Raw genomic sequence first — 18,542 nt, forward strand, 5'->3', positions numbered from 1 at the left:
AACCTGGCTGCCACCGGCGATGCGACGCCGCCTCGCTCACACTCACCTCGTGTTTCTGCATTCGTGCTACACGCATGTCACGTGTTTTTTTTTTCCTCCGTGAAATACCTGAAAGGAAGGTGATACAACTAATTTTCTTACTTAAGAAGAAGACTGCAGTGGAATCATCAACCAGCAATTCACAGAAGCGGTAAGCACGGTACGCTTTATTGTGGATACATATCCAATCCGATCGACCTGATCTGATCGCAAGCATTTATACGAATCGATTCGTGCACTGCTTTATGAAAGCTGCCATTTTTTTCTCGCAGGAAAGCTGCCATTTATCAGGACACTACTTGACATTGCAGCTCTCCTAGTAGGAGGAAAAGAGTAATGCTATACATACATAAGTTTATATGGATTTTACAAACAGGTGGGTTGTGATTGGAGGTTAAGGGAGAGGAGGGGCCCATCCTCATGAAAATCAGGGAAGGAATGGTTAGTTAGAAAGAAAAAATCCTAAGCATGTAAGTGCGTGTAAATCTTTGTATGTTTAGCATTGTTGGGAGGAAAAAGAGGGAGCAAACCACGGAGCTGCACGGCCCAACGGGTCATGCTAGTAACATGCAGCTGTAGAGACTTCTCCCTCAAGCCACGAGGCACACCTGTCGCCCGGAAGGAGGAAACCCGCTCCAACCGGTCGCTGACAGGGTAGGCCCACAACTCAGGCTTCGCCATCAGCGTAACCGTCGCGTGTAATCCCGCCGCGTAATCGCGATTAGTATCTTGAGCGGCAAGGGAACCGAAAACCTGTCTCCTTAGTAGCTGGCTGACATGCGGGGGCCAGCTGAGCCCTGACCCCGCCTGTCAGCGACGGCCGGGCTCGACATGACCGGGGGAATGCGATTCTCGTTCGCGGGCGAAGCGGAAAGCGCGGGCAGGCCGCGCCGCGTGACGTGAAGGCCGTCGCACGTTTACCGGCCACGGCCGCGCTGTCGCTCCTTTCCTTCGCGCTTTTATTCCACTCCCACCCCGGCCCTCTCCTTCCTCCCGCCGTCGTCGCGTCGCGCCGGCTCCACCTCCACGCACCCACCACCATTAGAGACTCCACTCGCCGCCAACTAGTGCTGCTACGTACGTACGACGTACTGCCACCGGTCGCAATCCCCGCTCGGAATTCCCCACCACCACCACCGCCACCGCGAGCGCGAGCGGAAAGCGGCACCTTTCCTCCCTTTTCGCTTATCTTTCGCCCCGCTCCTTCCGTTTCTCGCTCAAGCCGCTGCCGCACTAGGACTGGTGCTGCAGTAGTACGTACCACTGTAACAAGGAAGCAAAGCGGGTGAGCCAGCGGCCAAGGCGGCCGGCTTCTGATGTCGTCGTCGCCGCCCGCCGCGCCGGGCCCGGCCTCGCCGCCTGGGAATCGAACGGCACCGCCACCGGCCTCGGCGCCACCCGCTACCAACTCGACGCCCCCTTCGCCGCCGGCGCCACCGGCCTCCGCGCCGCCGCCCTCCTCTCCCGTGCCACCGCCGTCGACGCCCGCCGCGCCGCCCCCGTCCTCCGGCACCACCCCCGCGACACCCTCCCTCCCGCCTCCCACGGCCCCCGGGGCGCCCGCCGCGCCGTCTCCCCCGTCGACCACGCCGTCTCCGCCGACCGATCGTCCGACGCCGTCCGCCCAGGCCTCGCCGCCGCCGCCGAGCTCGGCGCTCAACACGGCCACGGTGGCTGGGATCGCGGTGGGCGGCCTGATCGCGCTGCTGCTCGCCAGCCTGCTCTGCTTCTGCATGCTCAAGAAGAAGAGGCGGCACCACCCGCACCACCCTCCGCCTCCCCCGCCGCCCCACCACCTGCACTACTATGGGCATCCGCCACCGCCACCGCCCCCGCCGCCGTTCAAAGGTGAGATGGCAACTGTGCATCCTCCATGACTCTTTGTCTCGGAGCAGATACAGTACAGTACACTACAGATCTCATGTGCGTTATTTGTCTCACTAGCAAGTCACATCGCTGTCGCTTGCAATTATCCCGCTGTTCTTGGCAAATGTGCGTTGGCTTGTGACGTACAAGTATGACTTACGCTCGAGTTTTTGGTGACTTCAAGAAGGGTCCTCTTTTAATCATGCTATTATGGCGTCATGGACATAAAAATATCAAAATTTCCGTCAGAAATATATTAGTATGGCTTAACCTATGCTTATTAAATATAGCTAATTTTAGCAATCGGGTAGTAGTGATCACAGGAATCTTCATCTGTGTTTGATATAATCCAAATGGAAATTTTGGAAAATAAAATAAAATAAACACCAGGTCTGCATTTTTTCCCATTGTTCTGCATGGAATCTGATTTATACAAGGCAAATCTGTGGGGGGAAGTATGCCCTCCTTTTCGAAGTGAGTTGGTAACCTATTGTCAGCAATGAAAATGAGTTTACTTCATTCTTAAACTTCGTGCTATCATTTTTTGTTTATTAGATTTTGCAACAGGGGAATCCATTTGTAATTGTTATTGTTCAACACGAGTCACTCTCATCTTTAAGTACGATTCTTGTTCTTCTGCAGGGGATCAATATGGGTGGCAGCATAATGCCCCTCCACCACCCCCCGATCATGTTGTGAAGATGAATTCACATCCTTCCACTAAGCTGCCGCCTCCTCCGGTCAATGTAAACAGCAGTGGTTCGGGTTCACATTTCTCAGGCGGCGGTGAGAACCGACCCCTGCAATCACCGTTTGGCAACGCCCTCAGCTTCTCGAAATGCACTTTTACTTATGAAGAGTTAGCGGTGGCGACCAATGAATTCTCCGATGCTAATCTTCTCGGGCAAGGTGGCTTTGGATTTGTTCACAAAGGAGTGCTGCCAGATGGCACAGAAGTTGCTGTGAAGCAATTAAGAGATGGAAGTGGGCAGGGAGAGCGTGAGTTCCAGGCAGAGGTTGAGATTATCAGCCGAGTACATCATAAACATCTCGTGACATTGGTTGGTTATTGCATTTCTGAAGACAAGAGGTTGCTTGTCTATGAGTTTGTTCCCAATAACACGTTAGAATTCCATATACATGGTATGGCTTCTTGCTATGTTTCAATCATGATTGTTTCTTCTCTTTCAGAATGCTCTTTAATATTGTCCGTAAAAGTGAACTACGACATCTTCTGTATTTTTTTGTTCCATATTTTCTACTCATAAATATCCTAGATATTGCCAGTTTGTACTTATGAGTTGCCGTATGAGTTGGAGTTGCCGTATGAGTTGACGGTTGGTAAATATCCGGGTGATTTACAAAGTTAAACCTGTGATACTACATGATTTAAATTAATATTATTTTGGCTATGAAAAAGAGACCTTGTTCGAGTAAATTGACAATTTGAGCAGTTGCATTGTTCATAAAATGAAATACCATGACTGCAAGAGAGTTTCATTAATGGAAATAATAAGCACAACCAAACCCATTCCAGAAGATATCAGCTTTATCGCCACCTTTTCTTTAGTCTTTAATAACTTCCCCCGATTTTGTCAAACTGGGAAGATACAACTTCGTTTTTGCTACCACCCGAAAGGTACAATGCTTTCCAGGTTTATTGGTTACCTTTGTCTTGAAGATTCAGAAAACATTGCTCTGAAGCTCCTGTCATGCAAAAAATCTTCTATCTTCATTTGGTTTGCATTCTCTTGGGCATTTGGTAATGTCTTCAGGTTATTTTCACCTCTTTTTCAGGAAGGCGTGGACCAACTATGGACTGGCCTTCAAGACTACGTATTGCTTTGGGTTCTGCGAAGGGATTGGCGTATCTTCACGAAGACTGTGAGCTCACACACACATACCTACTTGTTATGCTTTTCTTTTTCTTTTTCACGTTCAAAAAGGTATGTAGCTGTTCTGTCATGATTTTATTTCTGTACTTCGTAGGCCATCCAAAGATCATTCATCGTGACATAAAGGCATCAAATATTCTTCTGGATTACAGATGTGAAGCTAAGGTATGATACACATTTTCCTTTTTGTTTCATTTCTACTTGAATTCTGAGACCGTCTTTCTTCCCCTGGTCCCAACTAAGTTTAGCTGCTAGTGTAGTGTAAAATCTTGAATGTCAGTGGTTGGTATGAGTAAATTCAGAAACTAAGGTTTACAGTTTTGATAAACTGATGTCTAACCAATCATCATGAAACATAGTTTTTTTTGCGGGATCATAAACATAGTTAATATCAGCGTACTAATACAAAACTGTTGGACGTGTAATTCAGTAAGCAAACCTCTTTTTTACAGGTGGCAGATTTTGGACTTGCAAAGTTAACCTCTGATAATAACACTCATGTTTCCACCAGAGTAATGGGCACATTTGGGTAAGTTCGATCTTCCAGTGAAACTATCATTTTGCTTTCCGGGACAGTGAAACAGTATCTCAAATGCTTGAAAATGAGATCAATCATGATGATATATATAGTAAGAAATTGACATGTTGCTAATGTGCAAGATCTGCTGTATGAAAATTACTGCCCTGATAGTCTTGGTTTTCCCCTTAGGTACCTTGCACCAGAGTATGCTTCTTCTGGCAAGCTAACTGAGAAATCAGATGTCTTTTCTTTTGGAGTAATGCTTCTCGAGTTAATAACTGGGCGCCGTCCTGTAAGTTCAAAACAAGCGCATATGGATGACAGCTTGGTTGACTGGGTAAGTTAAATTTGTTGTCCACCGTGCTGTAACTAGCAGGGTCAAATTCATTCTTGTTGTTTCTAGTCCTATATGGGTCTTTTTGGAAGAGTATTTTTTGGTAAAGTTTTGTGATTACTTCAACTTTGACTTAAATACAAAACTTTACCAAGAAACACCATCCTTCCAAACACCCCCTAAGGGTTTATGACTTGAGGGCTGTCTTGGACTATTTAAGTAACAACGATGGATCTATTTCTTCATAAGTTACTTGCTATTCCTCACTAAATTGGACTCGATTTTCTCTGTATGTGGTGCCTTGGCCTTTGCACTTCATATTTCACTCGTTGTATTTATTCTTGTCGGAGTGTTTTACCATCTTCCAACTTTTCGATGCGGAGTACTCTGTGCCTCTTCAACGAGCATCTGTCTGTCCCTTTCTTTGTTAATCTTGGATACATCTATTTGAGTTGGATCCTCTACCTTTCTCCTTGCAGGCAAGGCCTTTGATGACACAAGCACTCGAGGATGGTAATCACGATGCTTTAGTGGATCCCCACTTAGGAATCGATTTCAATGATAACGAGATGGCAAGGATGATCGCCTGCGCAGCCGCATGCGTACGCCATTCTGCGCGGCGACGTCCACGCATGAGCCAGGTACATTTTCACCCCTTGTATCCTCATCTCGTCGACACAAATTCATCACTATTTACTTCGACCTCATCGCTGTTGTATCCTAGATAGAGTTGAGCTAACCTCGATCCTCTGTGAGGAACAGGTTGTTCGGGCCCTGGAAGGCGACGTGTCGCTGGATGATCTGCACGAAGGCGTCCGGCCTGGCCACAGCCGGTTCATGGGATCACACGCCAGCTCCGAGTATGACACGAGCCAGTACAACGAGGACCTGAAGAAGTTCAGGAAGATGGCGCTCGGGACCAGCAGCTTCCAGAGCAGCCAGCTAACGCCGTCCAGCGGCGAGCACGAGCACCAGGAGCCGTCCGTCCCGAGCAGCGACGGCCATCAGCAGACGCAGGAGGTGGAGTTGGGGACTAGGAAGAGAGACGACGGTGACGTCGAGAGCCAGGCTTCCATGAGATGACCACTTTCCCTTCCGTCGGAGAGATTTGACTTCAGAACATTTGTAAATCCACAGCATAGCTGAATTCACATAAGCTGCCAGCTGACTTGACTTGGTTGCAACGAACAAAAATGATATTTTGTTCTTGAGATATATAGTTCTTTTGGTAGCCGCATTTACGTTCTTCTTTCTGTTCACCAATTCCCTCTGCATTTCTACCTCCGTTTCCACTGCATTTTTCCGTAGATGCATGATCATACATCGGCTGCCGGCCGTCTGAACTTGGTTTCATGCTTGGAAGAAAGGTAACTGGCCAACGAGATACAGACATGGGTACGTTGGACCAGGGTGTATGCTTCCCTTCTCATTTGTTTTTGGTGCAGCCGAAGCATCCCAACGTCTGCTGCAATCATGCAGCTGCGGTTGCGTTCCAGTGAGCTAGCGTATATGATATACTTTTTCCAAGATAAAACTAAGTAGCATTCAGAATCTGTTTACAAAAGGTGCTGGTCGGTTTGTGCAAGACCGTTGAGTTTCAACGTTGTTTCCGTTACATGCCAATTTTCATATATTGAGCTAACAAACATTAGGTGTGTCAATCTTTTTTTTGCGGGGTAGGTGTGTCAATTTTAGCCTCAAACCAGACGACCCCTGCATTCATTCTAGTCTAACTTTCTCCGTAAAATCTGTAGGTGCAGTAGTCGGCAGTAGTAGTACATTAATCCCTTCTTTCCAGCACTCGAGACACCGTGTGCACATGCACATATGTGTCACTCAGACGCGGATGAACCGCGTACAATAATAATTTTAATTATCATACTTGTAGGTAGCACAGAGCCATCAGCTGGACAAAATCTGCCTGTCCCAATCAATCTTATTTTTTATCATCATCGACGATAAATATGAAACAATACTGAGGTTAAGGCCCTTATGGAAGGGAGGGAGTTTGTTTCATATAGAAATTTAGAAGAGAGCAAAATAGGGTAGCAAATTGATTGGCTGTTTACAGTCGTACTGAGTCTTGCACGGCTGTTTGGATGAACAGAGGTCCTTCATGTATTGAGGAATTGTTACCTCTAGATTGTAACCCTATTATTTTGAATAAAATTTCCCTTTACCTCGCAAAAAAAAAACAATACTGCTGTCTGTCTGTCGCTACTCTAAAAATTGACGGAATAATAATTCGCCCGCCCGGCAACGCGTCCGCCCAAACGAAACAGGTGGAGGCGGAGCGGCGAAACCTTCCAACCCAACAAAAACGCCTTTGGTTCTTTCTCCTTTTCCGTGACAACGGCGCGCACACACCAATCCCAAACCAAAGCAAGGCCGAACCAGACCAACACACAGCGCAAAAATCTTCCGATCTCCTCAGCCCCCTCTCCCCGCCTCGCGCGTAGCCCCGCCCCCTCTCCTCAGATCCGCGGCCATGGCGTCGCGCAGGCGAATGCTCCTCAAGGTCATCATCCTCGGCGACAGCGGGTGCGCGGAACTCAGTCACGCCTTTTCCCCAGTTTTTTTCTTCCTTTTTGCGTGATTTTCCACTGTCCTCTGATCAACCTGTGCGCTTCTGTTCTCGGATCGCCATCAGGGTCGGGAAGACGTCGCTGATGAACCAGTAAGGCCGAACGGCAATCGCGCCCTGTCTGATTCGTCTAATTCTGGTTATTTCTGTGCGGGGGTTTGAACGATTTGGGCGGTTCCTGTGCAGGTACGTCAACAACAAGTTCAGCAACCAGTACAAGGCCACCATCGGCGCCGATTTCCTCACCAAGGAGGTCAAGATCGACGACCGCCTCTTCACTCTACAGGTTCTTCATTCATTCTATTCATTGATTTTTTTCCCTAGCTCAACTGCCATTGGATTGACATGCTTGGTGCTAGCTTTTATTTACTGTTGGGTAGTTAGTTCTGGGTGTCTTAGATCTTTAGCACTAACGGATTTTATGCTGTTTGAGATGTGAACTTGCGTCAAATCAATTTGCGAAGTTCTTATTGTCTGGTTAGTGTTCTGAATTCTTGAACACTACCTCCGTTCCTAAAATATAAGATGTTTTTGATAATTTAATGCACATTAAAATGGGTACATGGGAATAAAAAAATGCTAAAGCATCTTATATTCAGGAACAGAGGGAGTAGGTTTGATGATGATCAAGTTTAGTGGTACTAAACTAGGACTCTTGTACTCTGCAGTTTGTTTATGACAGGTTGATTCCTGAGTTACTCAGGTCAACATAAGTGACATTTTTGGTTTATTATAGAGTTATGTACTTCTGTAAACATCCTGCTGGTAGGTGTTTATTGGATAGGTTAATGCGATTACAGATGGTTGGATTTGTTTGGGGGTAGATATGTCATAAGAAATTACATCAGTTCAGCTCTAGTTCAGTTGTCCACTTGGTTTGCACTACCTCTATATCACAATTTCTCAAGGATTAGAGGACTGAGACCTAGTTCAGAGGGAAAAATACTAATTAGATATGATGCAGGGGAATTGCATGTCAGTGCATTAAGAGTTTAAGACAGAGAGAAAGCTGTCTTAACACTTCCAGTGGCCCAACACTATATGCATGAACAAAGAAAAATAAAATATGTCCAAGTCCAGAGGAAACACGACTTTTGCTAAGTTATGGCTTCACTAATGTCATAATGTGAGTTACTATTAATAAGCTATGCAATATTACTTATATTGTAGCCATAGGTCCTATCCTTTTTTTTTATCTTACTATGGGGTCTCTTTCTGTTACTCTGTTACATATAGTATAATTGATGCACCCCAATCCTCCAGTCTCTGATTGTCATAAATTGATGAACACATAGGTAGTATTACTCAAACTTATGGACCATGTACCGGTATGCTTGCTTTGGTTAAGACTAAGAAATTTCCAGATTTTTATGACTGGGAATGAACTACTTTTTGAGCTGTTATCTGCTGGCACTCAACTTCCTTAAATCTGGACTAGAGTATTGAACGCTCAGAGACCCTGCCATCCTTTCTATTTAACAGGACAGCAATGAAACAGGCTGTTCAGTTGCGTTCTCTATGGCCTATCTCTCATTCATCATATTTAAATCAAGGATATGACCATATGGGATAGCTAAACAATTCATTTATACCTATACCTGAGGTTCAGACATTTGTCTTTTTATCCCGCCAGATAGTTTATTTGAATAAGCATAAACAAATGGATATTTTTCGGAGACTGCTGTCTTTTTAGTTATATAATATCAAACTATGTACTTGGTATGCCTGTTAAAAAAAACTTGGTATGCTGGTTGATTTGATTTTAACTATTTTACTTGATTTACAAATTATCTTATGGCTGTGAGTACTAGTTAATAACATTAGATACTTTTCTAAGATGAAATGAACTGAAGTATAGATAATAATCTTGACTGCAAGTGAAAATAATTGTACTATCTTTAAAAAAGCTGGAAACAAATTTGAACAACATTCTGTTACGGTTCGTTAATATCCGTCCAATGATTTTATTACTTAAATTGTGTATATTGCACAATTCAGTGAAGTAACTCTGTGTGCAATCACCGGACGCTTAATATGGTTGAGGTTATTTTGCTAGTGCAAATGGCCTAGCAGCTTATAGTTTTTTTTTGTTAGTTCTGCTTTTGCATGTATATTGTTTTTGGTTGCTGTGAAGCCTTCATTTTGTAGTGCTTGCTGCTTTGTGTCTTTCTTCTATTGCAAAGAAGCATGGATTGTGTGTGTGTAGTTAATCATTACATATAGCCTGATTAATTTTATATAAGAACACTGAATGTACATCTGTCTACTTTGTTCCTTGTGAAACAATAGTTCCACTCGCATTTAATCTTACCACATTTTCGTTTTTCCTGGAACTTAGATATGGGACACGGCAGGACAGGAACGTTTTCAGAGTCTTGGTGTGGCATTTTATCGGGGAGCTGACTGTTGTGTTCTTGTATATGATGTCAATATTACCAAGTCATTTGAAAAACTCAACAACTGGCGTGAGGAATTTCTAATTCAAGTAAGTAGCTTGCTTAGTTGCCAGTCAATCAAATATACTGCAATATGTATGGTATATTGAAAGTTTGGCCTGTCATTCTGGTTGCAGGCTAGCCCATCAGATCCAGAGAATTTCCCTTTTGTTTTACTTGGAAACAAGATTGATGTTGATGGTGGTAACAGCAGGACTGTGAGTATTCTTCACGACAAAGTGCCTATTTTTCTTGCTTTGACTTGATATATATTGATATTTTTGAGATTATTCGTCTTTTAGGTTTCCGAGAAAAAGGCTAAAGCTTGGTGTGCTTCCAAGGGAAACATCCCTTATTTTGAGACGTCTGCTAAAGAAGGCTTCAATGTGGAAGCAGCTTTCGAGTGTATAGCAAGGAATGCTATCAAGAATGAACCTGAAGAAGATATGTAAGTTTACTTCTTGCAGTAGATGCATTGTTTATACAAAAGGATAATTCTCTCTATTATTTTCCTCGGAGGGGAGGGCATTTCGAAATAGCAACACAGAGATACTAACAGTATGTTAGCAGTTATATTGACGTTTTGCTAAATTCTTTTAGATATCTCCCTGATACAATCGACATGGGCGGTGCTGGAAGGCAACAACGCTCGTCAGGCTGTGAATGCTAGAAGATACGGATCCTCCTCAGTTTCGATTGGCTTGGTGATGCTCGCTCTTCCCGAGTTTGATATATATATTTAGTTTGAAAGCTGCTATCTTGTATCAGTTGCTACATATGGTTGTCTAGTATTCACTCCCTTCCAGCGAGATGGGAGAAATTTCATTCATAACTTCTGATTCTTTGTATGAGGGTTAGATGGTATAGAGTTGGCATTCTTTTTAGTTTTTGCGAGGTTTTGGTTGTCGTGGTGCGTACATATCTCAGAAAGATCAAATATATATTTATGAAGGTTGTAAATGGACAGAAGAACGGCCCAATATTCGTGCTTTCCTCTTCTAACCATTTTGATGGTAGATCCAGATCTATATCTATATGGTTCATCTTTTACCCATCTTTTTCATTCCATTCCCGTCTTCCATGGTATATATGATCAGCCACTACGGTTTTCATATCTGTGTATTCATGCTGTTGTTTGCTGCAACGATTTCGATGGTTTCCAAGATTGGACTTTGCAGATCCCACTCTTGTGTGCTGTGTAGGTCCCTGATTGTGTTCATTTATCAAATTTCTGGATGGATCATGCTCACTTTCAACGAGTGCTACAGTTTGTCTTGATTTCTGTTGTTGACATCTCCATCGAGAGCATACTCTTTCTTTTCGCGGATCCAGCGAGAACATACTCGACTACTCTGCCATTTGAACTACTCAATTCGCCTTTCCCGTCAGCGATATGCATGTGCCCAAATGCAATACGACCAACTCATATTCATTTCCTACTACAGAGCAGCAACATCTGGTCTATGTTCCGTGCGGTGCTCGTGAACTTCTGAAAGTCGTGGTCATGCTGAGAACTCCCAAAAATAAACTGCCAAATCAACAATTTGTCCGCATCGATCAGAATTAGAAGCCACTCGCCAAAAGTTGCGGTAGCTTCTAGCTGCGCTACACCGTTGAAATGCATTCCAAACTGGACCGGTTTTGTTTAGTTTCAGAAGTTAGGAGGGGGAAAACAAATCGGAGGTTGCATTAGCAGGTTTCAACCAGTGTCAGATTTTGGAAAGCTTCAGTTTGTGCAATTTTAAGCCGACAAGTATGGGCAATTTCCAGTCACAAGTTTTGAAAGGTTTCTGTAAGTGGGATGGGGTTTTGAGGGACAATGACAATCATCGAAAGAAAACAACGTGAGAATGACATTCATTGACGTGGCGCACCTTGGTTTTGAGGAAATCATGCAAACCGCAATGGTCTACAAGTCCGCTACTGGGTGTAGGTTGGGGAATGTCGCCTCGGCGCTCTTCTGGACAGGTGGTTGAGCAAGGGGAGGCTTTAAGATATCGTGCCCAACCTCTTCGCTTGCGTTAAGAAGGCCATCCAAAGGCACATCCTATGTGAGGGGTTGGACAGAAGCTGGTGGGTGGATGTGACGCCTAACAGAGTAACGCTACACTCACGGATCAATTTTACGGATCCTACGGATTACTGCTAGGTGGCATCTTCTAGTTGGAGATTAAGGGGGAGGCAGGGTCCACCCCCTGAAATCAGGGGTGAGAGAGATTTTACGTTATGGGGTCCATAATCAGCCCGTACTTGTCCGTGAGTGTAGCATTTTTGCGCCTATTATGTATGAGAGGTGCTCAACGAATTCATTTTTTTAGAAAAGGAGGAGGACCCCCGGCATCTGGACGATGCATGCAGCCACTTTATTAATTATTTACACAAGACCTTACAAAGTCATCCAACAGTAAGACTAAAGTCATCATCTAGGCAACATCTGTCGCTACTCCTATCCATTTGATGAAGGGATGCTGATAGTCTGGGTGTAATACCAAACAGACCTCGCAGCCAAACCTAACATCTAAGACCGAGGTCCCAACCAGGACGCCTGCCGAGTATAGGGCACCCACCAGTCCGGCGCACTCCTCAACCAGGACGCCTGCCGGGTATGAGGCCGCCGCAGCCACCTGCCACCAATCCATCTTCAGAGTTGTACTGCTGCATCTACCTTGCCCGGTCTAGCTGCCGTCAACGCCACCACGATGCCAGAAAGCGTCACCCTCCTGCGCGAGTCCAGCATCACACATCAGACGCTTAACCTCCAGAGCGCCATGCCATCGAGATCTGTCACCATCAAAGTGCATGATGAAGCACCGCTCCACCAAAGACGTCGTCCACTGGTCCCTCGAGCCCGCGTACAGCTCCAAGAAAGACGCCCCAAGGGGGAAACGACAGAAACGCGCCGCCGTCTTCTGATATATCGATCTAGGGTTTCCCCCGGAGGTAGCAGATCGTAGTCTAGAACTTCTCCACGGTGATGCATTCAAGAAGGGAACGACACCGTAGAGCGCCGCCACCGCCAGCTTTGGCATCTAGCCAAGAGCAGGTTTTCACCTAGATCTATTCCAAGAACTCCATCCGCTTCTTGTGCACGGCCGCCGCCTTCTCTGTCGAAGACTAGACCAAGGGTCCAGCCGTCGCCGTCAGATCCATGTAGCCAGCACCGGGAGATGATGATAGTATCCTTGTACCGGATCTAGCACGAACCGAAGCAGATCGAGTCGGAGACGATGACGCCCCTGGATCTCCGGCAGACGTGCTTTGGTGAGTCGTCCGAGATCTTTTCGATGACCTATGTTGTGTTGAAGGGATATCTATATGATCCGATCAATTGCATAAGACCCGCGGTAGCAATAGAACGGGAAAGTATACAGAAAAGACAGTTCTTTTCAATTTCGATTATCTATATATTAGTTCTATGTATCTGATTTTTTCTACATCGTATGTAGAGCGCCCAAGCGTTTGGCCAGCTAGAGAAGCCATTTTGCTTAGGGGATACCATAACAAAGGGGATAGGCTCCTCAAATTTTTCGGCACATCAGAATACCGTGTTGGATATCGAGGCTGAGATCAAGTTGACTTTTGACTCCAGAAGGCATTCTTCTGCCTCTGCTTCTGTTACTCAAGAAATGAAAGAGTTAGGTAGCCGAGGAGATCCTGCAGCGAGCCACCGGCCCCACCGCATCCAGATCGCCGACCACGCCGGGCCGCAGCCACCCCCCGCGCCGTTCGGGCCGAAGAGGGAGCCGCCGACCGCGCACAGGTGCCACCGCCGCCTGCACACGCCGGAGCGCCGCCGTGAGCCCAGCGCCCGCCACCACCTCCCGAGGCCTGCCGCCGCTTGCCCCACGCCCCGCCACCGCTCGCCAAGCTCTGCCACCTCGCGCCCGACCGCGTGCGCCGCAGGACACCGCCTGCTGCCTAGATCCGTCGCCCGCGGAGGAAGGGGAGTCGGGAGAGGAAGTCCCCCCGCCACCGTCGTCTGCCACACGGGTTTCACCCGGCGGCGGCGCGAGGAGGGGAGGAGGAGAGGGCGGCGGCGGCGCCTAGGGTTGGAGAATCCCCCGAGTTGCCCAGGGCGGGGGCGACGCGAGGGAAGTCTTGGGGTGTTGTTCATTTGGCTGGTGGATCGTGCAACTTCTTCAGGGCATTGAGGACGCTCTAATTTGGGCATGGGAGAGCGACACCCACTTCTCTGCTCTCTCCACCTACCGGGTGCCCTTTGCTGGTCGGGTGGAGAACACCGACATTGTTGGCGTTCCCAAGCACTGGCCATGTGCAAGATGTTTGCACAACTTGTGATGAGAAACCGGTGCTAGACGGTAGATAGATTAGAAAGGTGGAATGCCCTTTTTGTGAGCGTTGGTGTTTCTTTTCCCTACGATCTACTCGTGCGGGTAGAGATGATTTCTGACATTTATATGCAAACTCACCGTTTTCTCCCCATTCTTGGCCTTTAGAGATTTTTTTCTGCGTGATTCATTCTCTGTATTTTGGATAGAGATTATGAAAGGGATGGAGCGTTTGAAGTGATAAGGTTAGAGTGGACTCAGTGGACAGGCACAAATGGGCGGCCACCGAAGAGTGAACCTTATTGTTGTCGCACATCCAATTAGAACACATGCACATCACGTAAGTTGAAAAGATGCAAGACGTGACACAAGAAAGAAAGAAGGATACGCACATGAACTAATAACAGTATATAAACATGAGCAGAGTGCACTGTATTTGCGTCGCATTGGGACCGTCCGTCGCATTGCGGTATAGACATGGACGCCTCGTCGCTTTTTGCATTGTTGCACTCACCCCTGCTCATCCTCGCCCTGCTTGTGCCAATCGTGTCCTTCGTCCTCTTCTTCGCCAAGAAACCTCAGCCTTCCGGAAGCAATGGCGGCCCACGTCTGCCTCCGTCGCCGTGGGGCCTTCCCATCCTCGGCCACCTCCCTCTTCTCGGTTCCCTGCCGCACCGGAAGCTCCGGTCCCTGGCCGAGGCGCACGGCCCCGTCATGCTCCTGCGCCTCGGCGGCGTGCCCACCGTCGTGGCCTCCTCGGCGGACGCGGCGCTGGAGGTCATGAAGACCCACGACCTGGCCTTCGCGAGCCGCCCCGCGGTGCGCATGGCGGAGCGCCTCCTGTACGGCCGCGACATGGCCTTCGCCCCCTACGGCCAGTACTGGCGGCAGGCGCGCCGCGTGTGCGTGCTCCATCTCCTCAGCGCCCGCCGCGTGGCCTCCTTCCGCCGCGTCCGGGAGCAGGAGGCCGGCGCCCTGGTCGACCGCGTCCGGCGCGCTGCCGCCAGCTGCTCGCGGCCCGAGGGTGACGTCGTGAACCTGACCGACGAGCTCATATCCTACACCAGCGCCGTGATCTCGCGGGCTGCGTTCGGCGACGATGGCGGGTACGGGATCGACGACGACCTGACGGAGGTGTTCGCCGAGTTCGAGGAGCTGCTGGGGACGGCCGCGGTGGGGGAGTTCGTCCCGTGGCTGGCGTGGGTGGATGCGCTCATGGGGCTGGACGCCAAGGTGGCACGGGCGGGCAAGGTGATGGACAGGCTGCTCGAGCGGGTCATCTCGGACCACCGCCAGCGGCGTCTCGGCGGAGGGCGACGGCTCGTTGGCGACGGGGAGGACGATCACCGGGACTTCGTGGACGTGCTGCTGGACGTCAGCGAGGACGATGGAGAAGACTCCGGAGGAGTCCGGTTCGACACGGTCGGCATCAAGGCCATCATCCTGGTACGTAACGCTGGCACCTGTACATTTGTAGTGTGTGCTCGCATACAAATTTCGCCATTAAGTCTAGCATTTTTGGGTAGATACAGTAGGTGCAGAGCATGTAGTCAAGGGAACAAGCTAGACGAAGATGTGCATGCCGCGGCGAGCGTACGGTAGCGATCAGCTCCACGCATGTGCGCGTACGACGGCCGTCCGGTGATGCAAACGCCGACGGTGCTCACAAGCGGTGGGCAGCGGCCGGCGTACGTATCCGGCTCCTTGTCGCTACAAGTTAGTGACAAAAACGTCGAGCGCACAATGATCGTCGTTAGCGTATGGAGGTGCTTTGACAGCGGCCACCACGTGCCCGATCGATGGCATGACCATCGTAGCCAATGTTGGTAGACACTGATGTTTTGGTTCTCGATCCAACGGGTGGCGTTTAGTGTTTCAGCGTGGGGACTGGCTAGAGACCAATCGATTCAAAATGAATTTTGAAGCCAGCTGTCATCTTAAGATAGACACTCGGCGAGCCTGCCACCCTAATACTATAGATCTAGAGGCTGCTGCTTCTCTGGTGAGACCCAAAATCGATATTCATGTGGCTGACGTCCAGCAAAATTGTTTAGCGTGTCACTCATGGCAAAACGACATAGGTTGGTTCTCCCGTTTCGTGCTTTCATGGTCTTTTTATTCTGCCTCGATGGCCCGAAACAAAGCAGCGAAAGTTACGAAAGTGCTCTTCTCAGCTCGAGCTCAAATGAGCTTGGATGAAGAGTAAAATCTGAATTTTTTGTTCTTTTAAAGAAAAATCTGAACTTTTTTTTGGAACAAACATTGAGAAAAAAATTCATGCATGCAAAATTTCGTGATGAAATCACATTTGTGGAGCTGTGGGCAAAAAAACAAACTCCATGTTCCAAAAATAGTCTTTTTTTACCACTAATTTTTTTTTGTCTACACTTCTAGGAAAGTGATTTCATCATGAATTTTTGTACGCATGTAAAACATTTTTTCAGTGTTTGTTGGAAAGGGAAAATCCGAACTGTTTGAATTTATTTTGAAATTTTCGGATTTTACTGTTTATGTCAGATTATTTGAGCTCGACCTCAGATAGTCTGAGTCCCGAGAGTTAACTATTTATCTTCATCAGATCAATGAAATGAAACTCTAGGTCTTCATTTTGGTTTCCCAAAACCCTGTAACTTCATGTTCTTTCTACACGATTGATGTCGATGAAACAGGACATGTTCGCCGCGGCCACCGACACGACCTACACGACTCTGACATGGGCCGTGGCGGAGCTCATCAACAACCCATCCGAGATGCACAAGCTCCAGGACGAGGTCCGCGCGGCCGTCAATGGCGCCGGCCACGTCACCGAGGACCACCTCGAGAAGATGAGCTACCTGAGGGCCGTGATCAGGGAGACGCTCCGGCTGCACGCGCCCCTGCCGCTCCTCCTGCCCCGGGAGACGCTCGAGGACACGGAGCTGCTGGGCTACCGCGTCCCGGCGCGGACGCGCGTGGTCGTTAACGCGTGGGCCATCGGCCGCGACCCGGCGACGTGGGAGCGCGCCGAGGAGTTCGTCCCGGCGAGGTTCGCGGACGGCCCGGCGGAGTACGTGCTGGGGCAGGACTTCAGGTTCGTGCCGTTCGGCGCCGGAAGGAGGGGGTGCCCCGGCGTCGGCTTCGCCGTGCCGTCGATCGACCTGGCGCTCGCCAGCCTGCTGTACCATTTCGACTGGGAGCTGCCACCGCCGGCGGCGGCCGGGGCGTCGAAGTTGGACATGAGCGAGCTGTATGGGCTGTCTGTCCGGCTCAAGGCCACGCTGCATCTGGTTGCTAGGCCGTGGTCTCCTTGAGCTGCACCTGCCTCTGTAGACACGACTTTGGGATTGCTTGAGCTGCCAGAAATGATTTTCTAGGCTCAAAGGCATGGTAGAAGGGATGGAGACTGCGTCTGGCGACGCCCCAGGCGACGAGCCTGGCGACGCCGCCGGCGCGGCGCCTCCGCGTAGTTTAGCTGTAGCCACCGCCTCCGTCGTTGCGGGACCGCCTGCTCCGCCCGTTGGCCGACGACCTGGCGGCCGTCGCCGCCCCACGCGCCCCCCAGGTACGCGTCCCGCGCTCGTCGTCGTTCCCCGTCCAGGCTCGGCCTTCCATGCCGGCATCCTCTCCGTCCACTCGCATGGGGTTGCCTTCGACCCCGTCGCATACCCCGCCCTCTCTGAACCCGGCGTCGTCTGGGTCACGCCGCCTTCGGCGGCAGCTTGCTTCAGTGCATCGACGGTCTCGGGCCTCGTGTCCATATTTTTTTGCCATGCACCCGAGAAGCTCGTGGCGACCGCGGTCGGGGATTGGGTTTTCTCCGTCCCTGTCGCCAGCCCGGATATTGCTCAGGCTATCGTCTCCGGCGGGCTTCCCGCCGGTGCCTCCGTGAAGCTTCTCCTCCACGCGTCTCGCACCGACGCCATGCTGGCAGTCTCCGCATTCACCGTGCCCACCCACCCACCCACCGCGGGGCGTGGAGTTACTGTGGGAGTTACCGCTCGTAGCCTTTCGGCTCGGCGTCGCCGCCCTCCCCCTAGGTCTCTTCTGCCTCCGCTGCTGCCCATTCCTACGAGCCCCCGCGTGGTTCCCCGTCTCCCAAAACCAACCCGCTGCTGTCGTCGGAGGGAACCCCCCTCTGTCCCCGCGCGGCGAGAAGGGAAGCATTGACGCCGCGCCTTCAACGCCCGTCGTTGTCTCGCCTACCCAGCGTCCTTCCTTTCTCCAGGCGCTGTTATCTCCCCCCGCCCCGCCCGTTCACCGCCACCCACCGCCTGTTGCGCCCCTCTCCCTCGACGGGTGTTTCCGGTGTCTCTCGACGCGGCATTTTGTAGTCGACTGTAGGGACCCCGTCCGCTGTCGCCGGTGCCGCCGCTCCGGCCACAGAGCTCGCTCCCGTTCCTGCCCCATGGCTCCTCCCCACCCTCGCACCGCTGCGATGCGCCCTCCCGCTCCCACCGCCTCTCCTGTGCCTCCACCACCGCCCCCGCCCCCACACTGCGCTCCCACCCCCTACCCTGGTGCTGGCCGGCGCACGGCGGGGGTCCCCCCATCCCTCCGCCCCCGCCGCATTGGTTCCCCCGGGGACGAACGTGGCGCTGGCG

At 49.8% G+C, this 18,542-nt stretch overlaps 3 protein-coding genes across 3 annotated transcripts; all 3 read left to right on the forward strand.

The window, feature by feature from the left end:
* The first annotated feature begins 980 nt into the window (after nt 1–980).
* LOC123077857 (proline-rich receptor-like protein kinase PERK1) lies at nt 981–5,891 on the forward strand. The gene is made up of 8 exons (XM_044500190.1): nt 981–1,887; nt 2,548–3,048; nt 3,703–3,789; nt 3,895–3,965; nt 4,253–4,329; nt 4,510–4,657; nt 5,134–5,295; nt 5,417–5,891. Exons 1-8 carry the CDS (start codon nt 1,356–1,358, stop codon nt 5,735–5,737), a joined length of 1,899 nt encoding a protein of 632 aa, XP_044356125.1. The 5' UTR covers nt 981–1,355; the 3' UTR covers nt 5,738–5,891.
* A 1,036-nt stretch (nt 5,892–6,927) lies between these two features.
* Nucleotides 6,928–10,645, forward strand: LOC123077858 (ras-related protein Rab7). The gene is made up of 7 exons (XM_044500191.1): nt 6,928–7,195; nt 7,305–7,331; nt 7,425–7,524; nt 9,577–9,723; nt 9,811–9,891; nt 9,976–10,121; nt 10,274–10,645. Exons 1-7 carry the CDS (start codon nt 7,143–7,145, stop codon nt 10,341–10,343), a joined length of 624 nt encoding a protein of 207 aa, XP_044356126.1. The 5' UTR covers nt 6,928–7,142; the 3' UTR covers nt 10,344–10,645.
* Nucleotides 10,646–14,390: 3,745 nt separating this feature from the next.
* Nucleotides 14,391–17,314, forward strand: LOC123077859 (cytochrome P450 71A1). Its single transcript, XM_044500192.1, has 2 exons — nt 14,391–15,408; nt 16,632–17,314. Exons 1-2 carry the CDS (start codon nt 14,440–14,442, stop codon nt 17,250–17,252), a joined length of 1,590 nt encoding a protein of 529 aa, XP_044356127.1. The 5' UTR covers nt 14,391–14,439; the 3' UTR covers nt 17,253–17,314.
* The last annotated feature ends 1,228 nt before the right edge of the window (nt 17,315–18,542 follow it).

This window comes from Triticum aestivum, chromosome 3D (genome assembly GCF_018294505.1).
Source record: "Triticum aestivum cultivar Chinese Spring chromosome 3D, IWGSC CS RefSeq v2.1, whole genome shotgun sequence".
Classification (NCBI taxonomy): Eukaryota; Viridiplantae; Streptophyta; class Magnoliopsida; order Poales; family Poaceae; genus Triticum; species Triticum aestivum.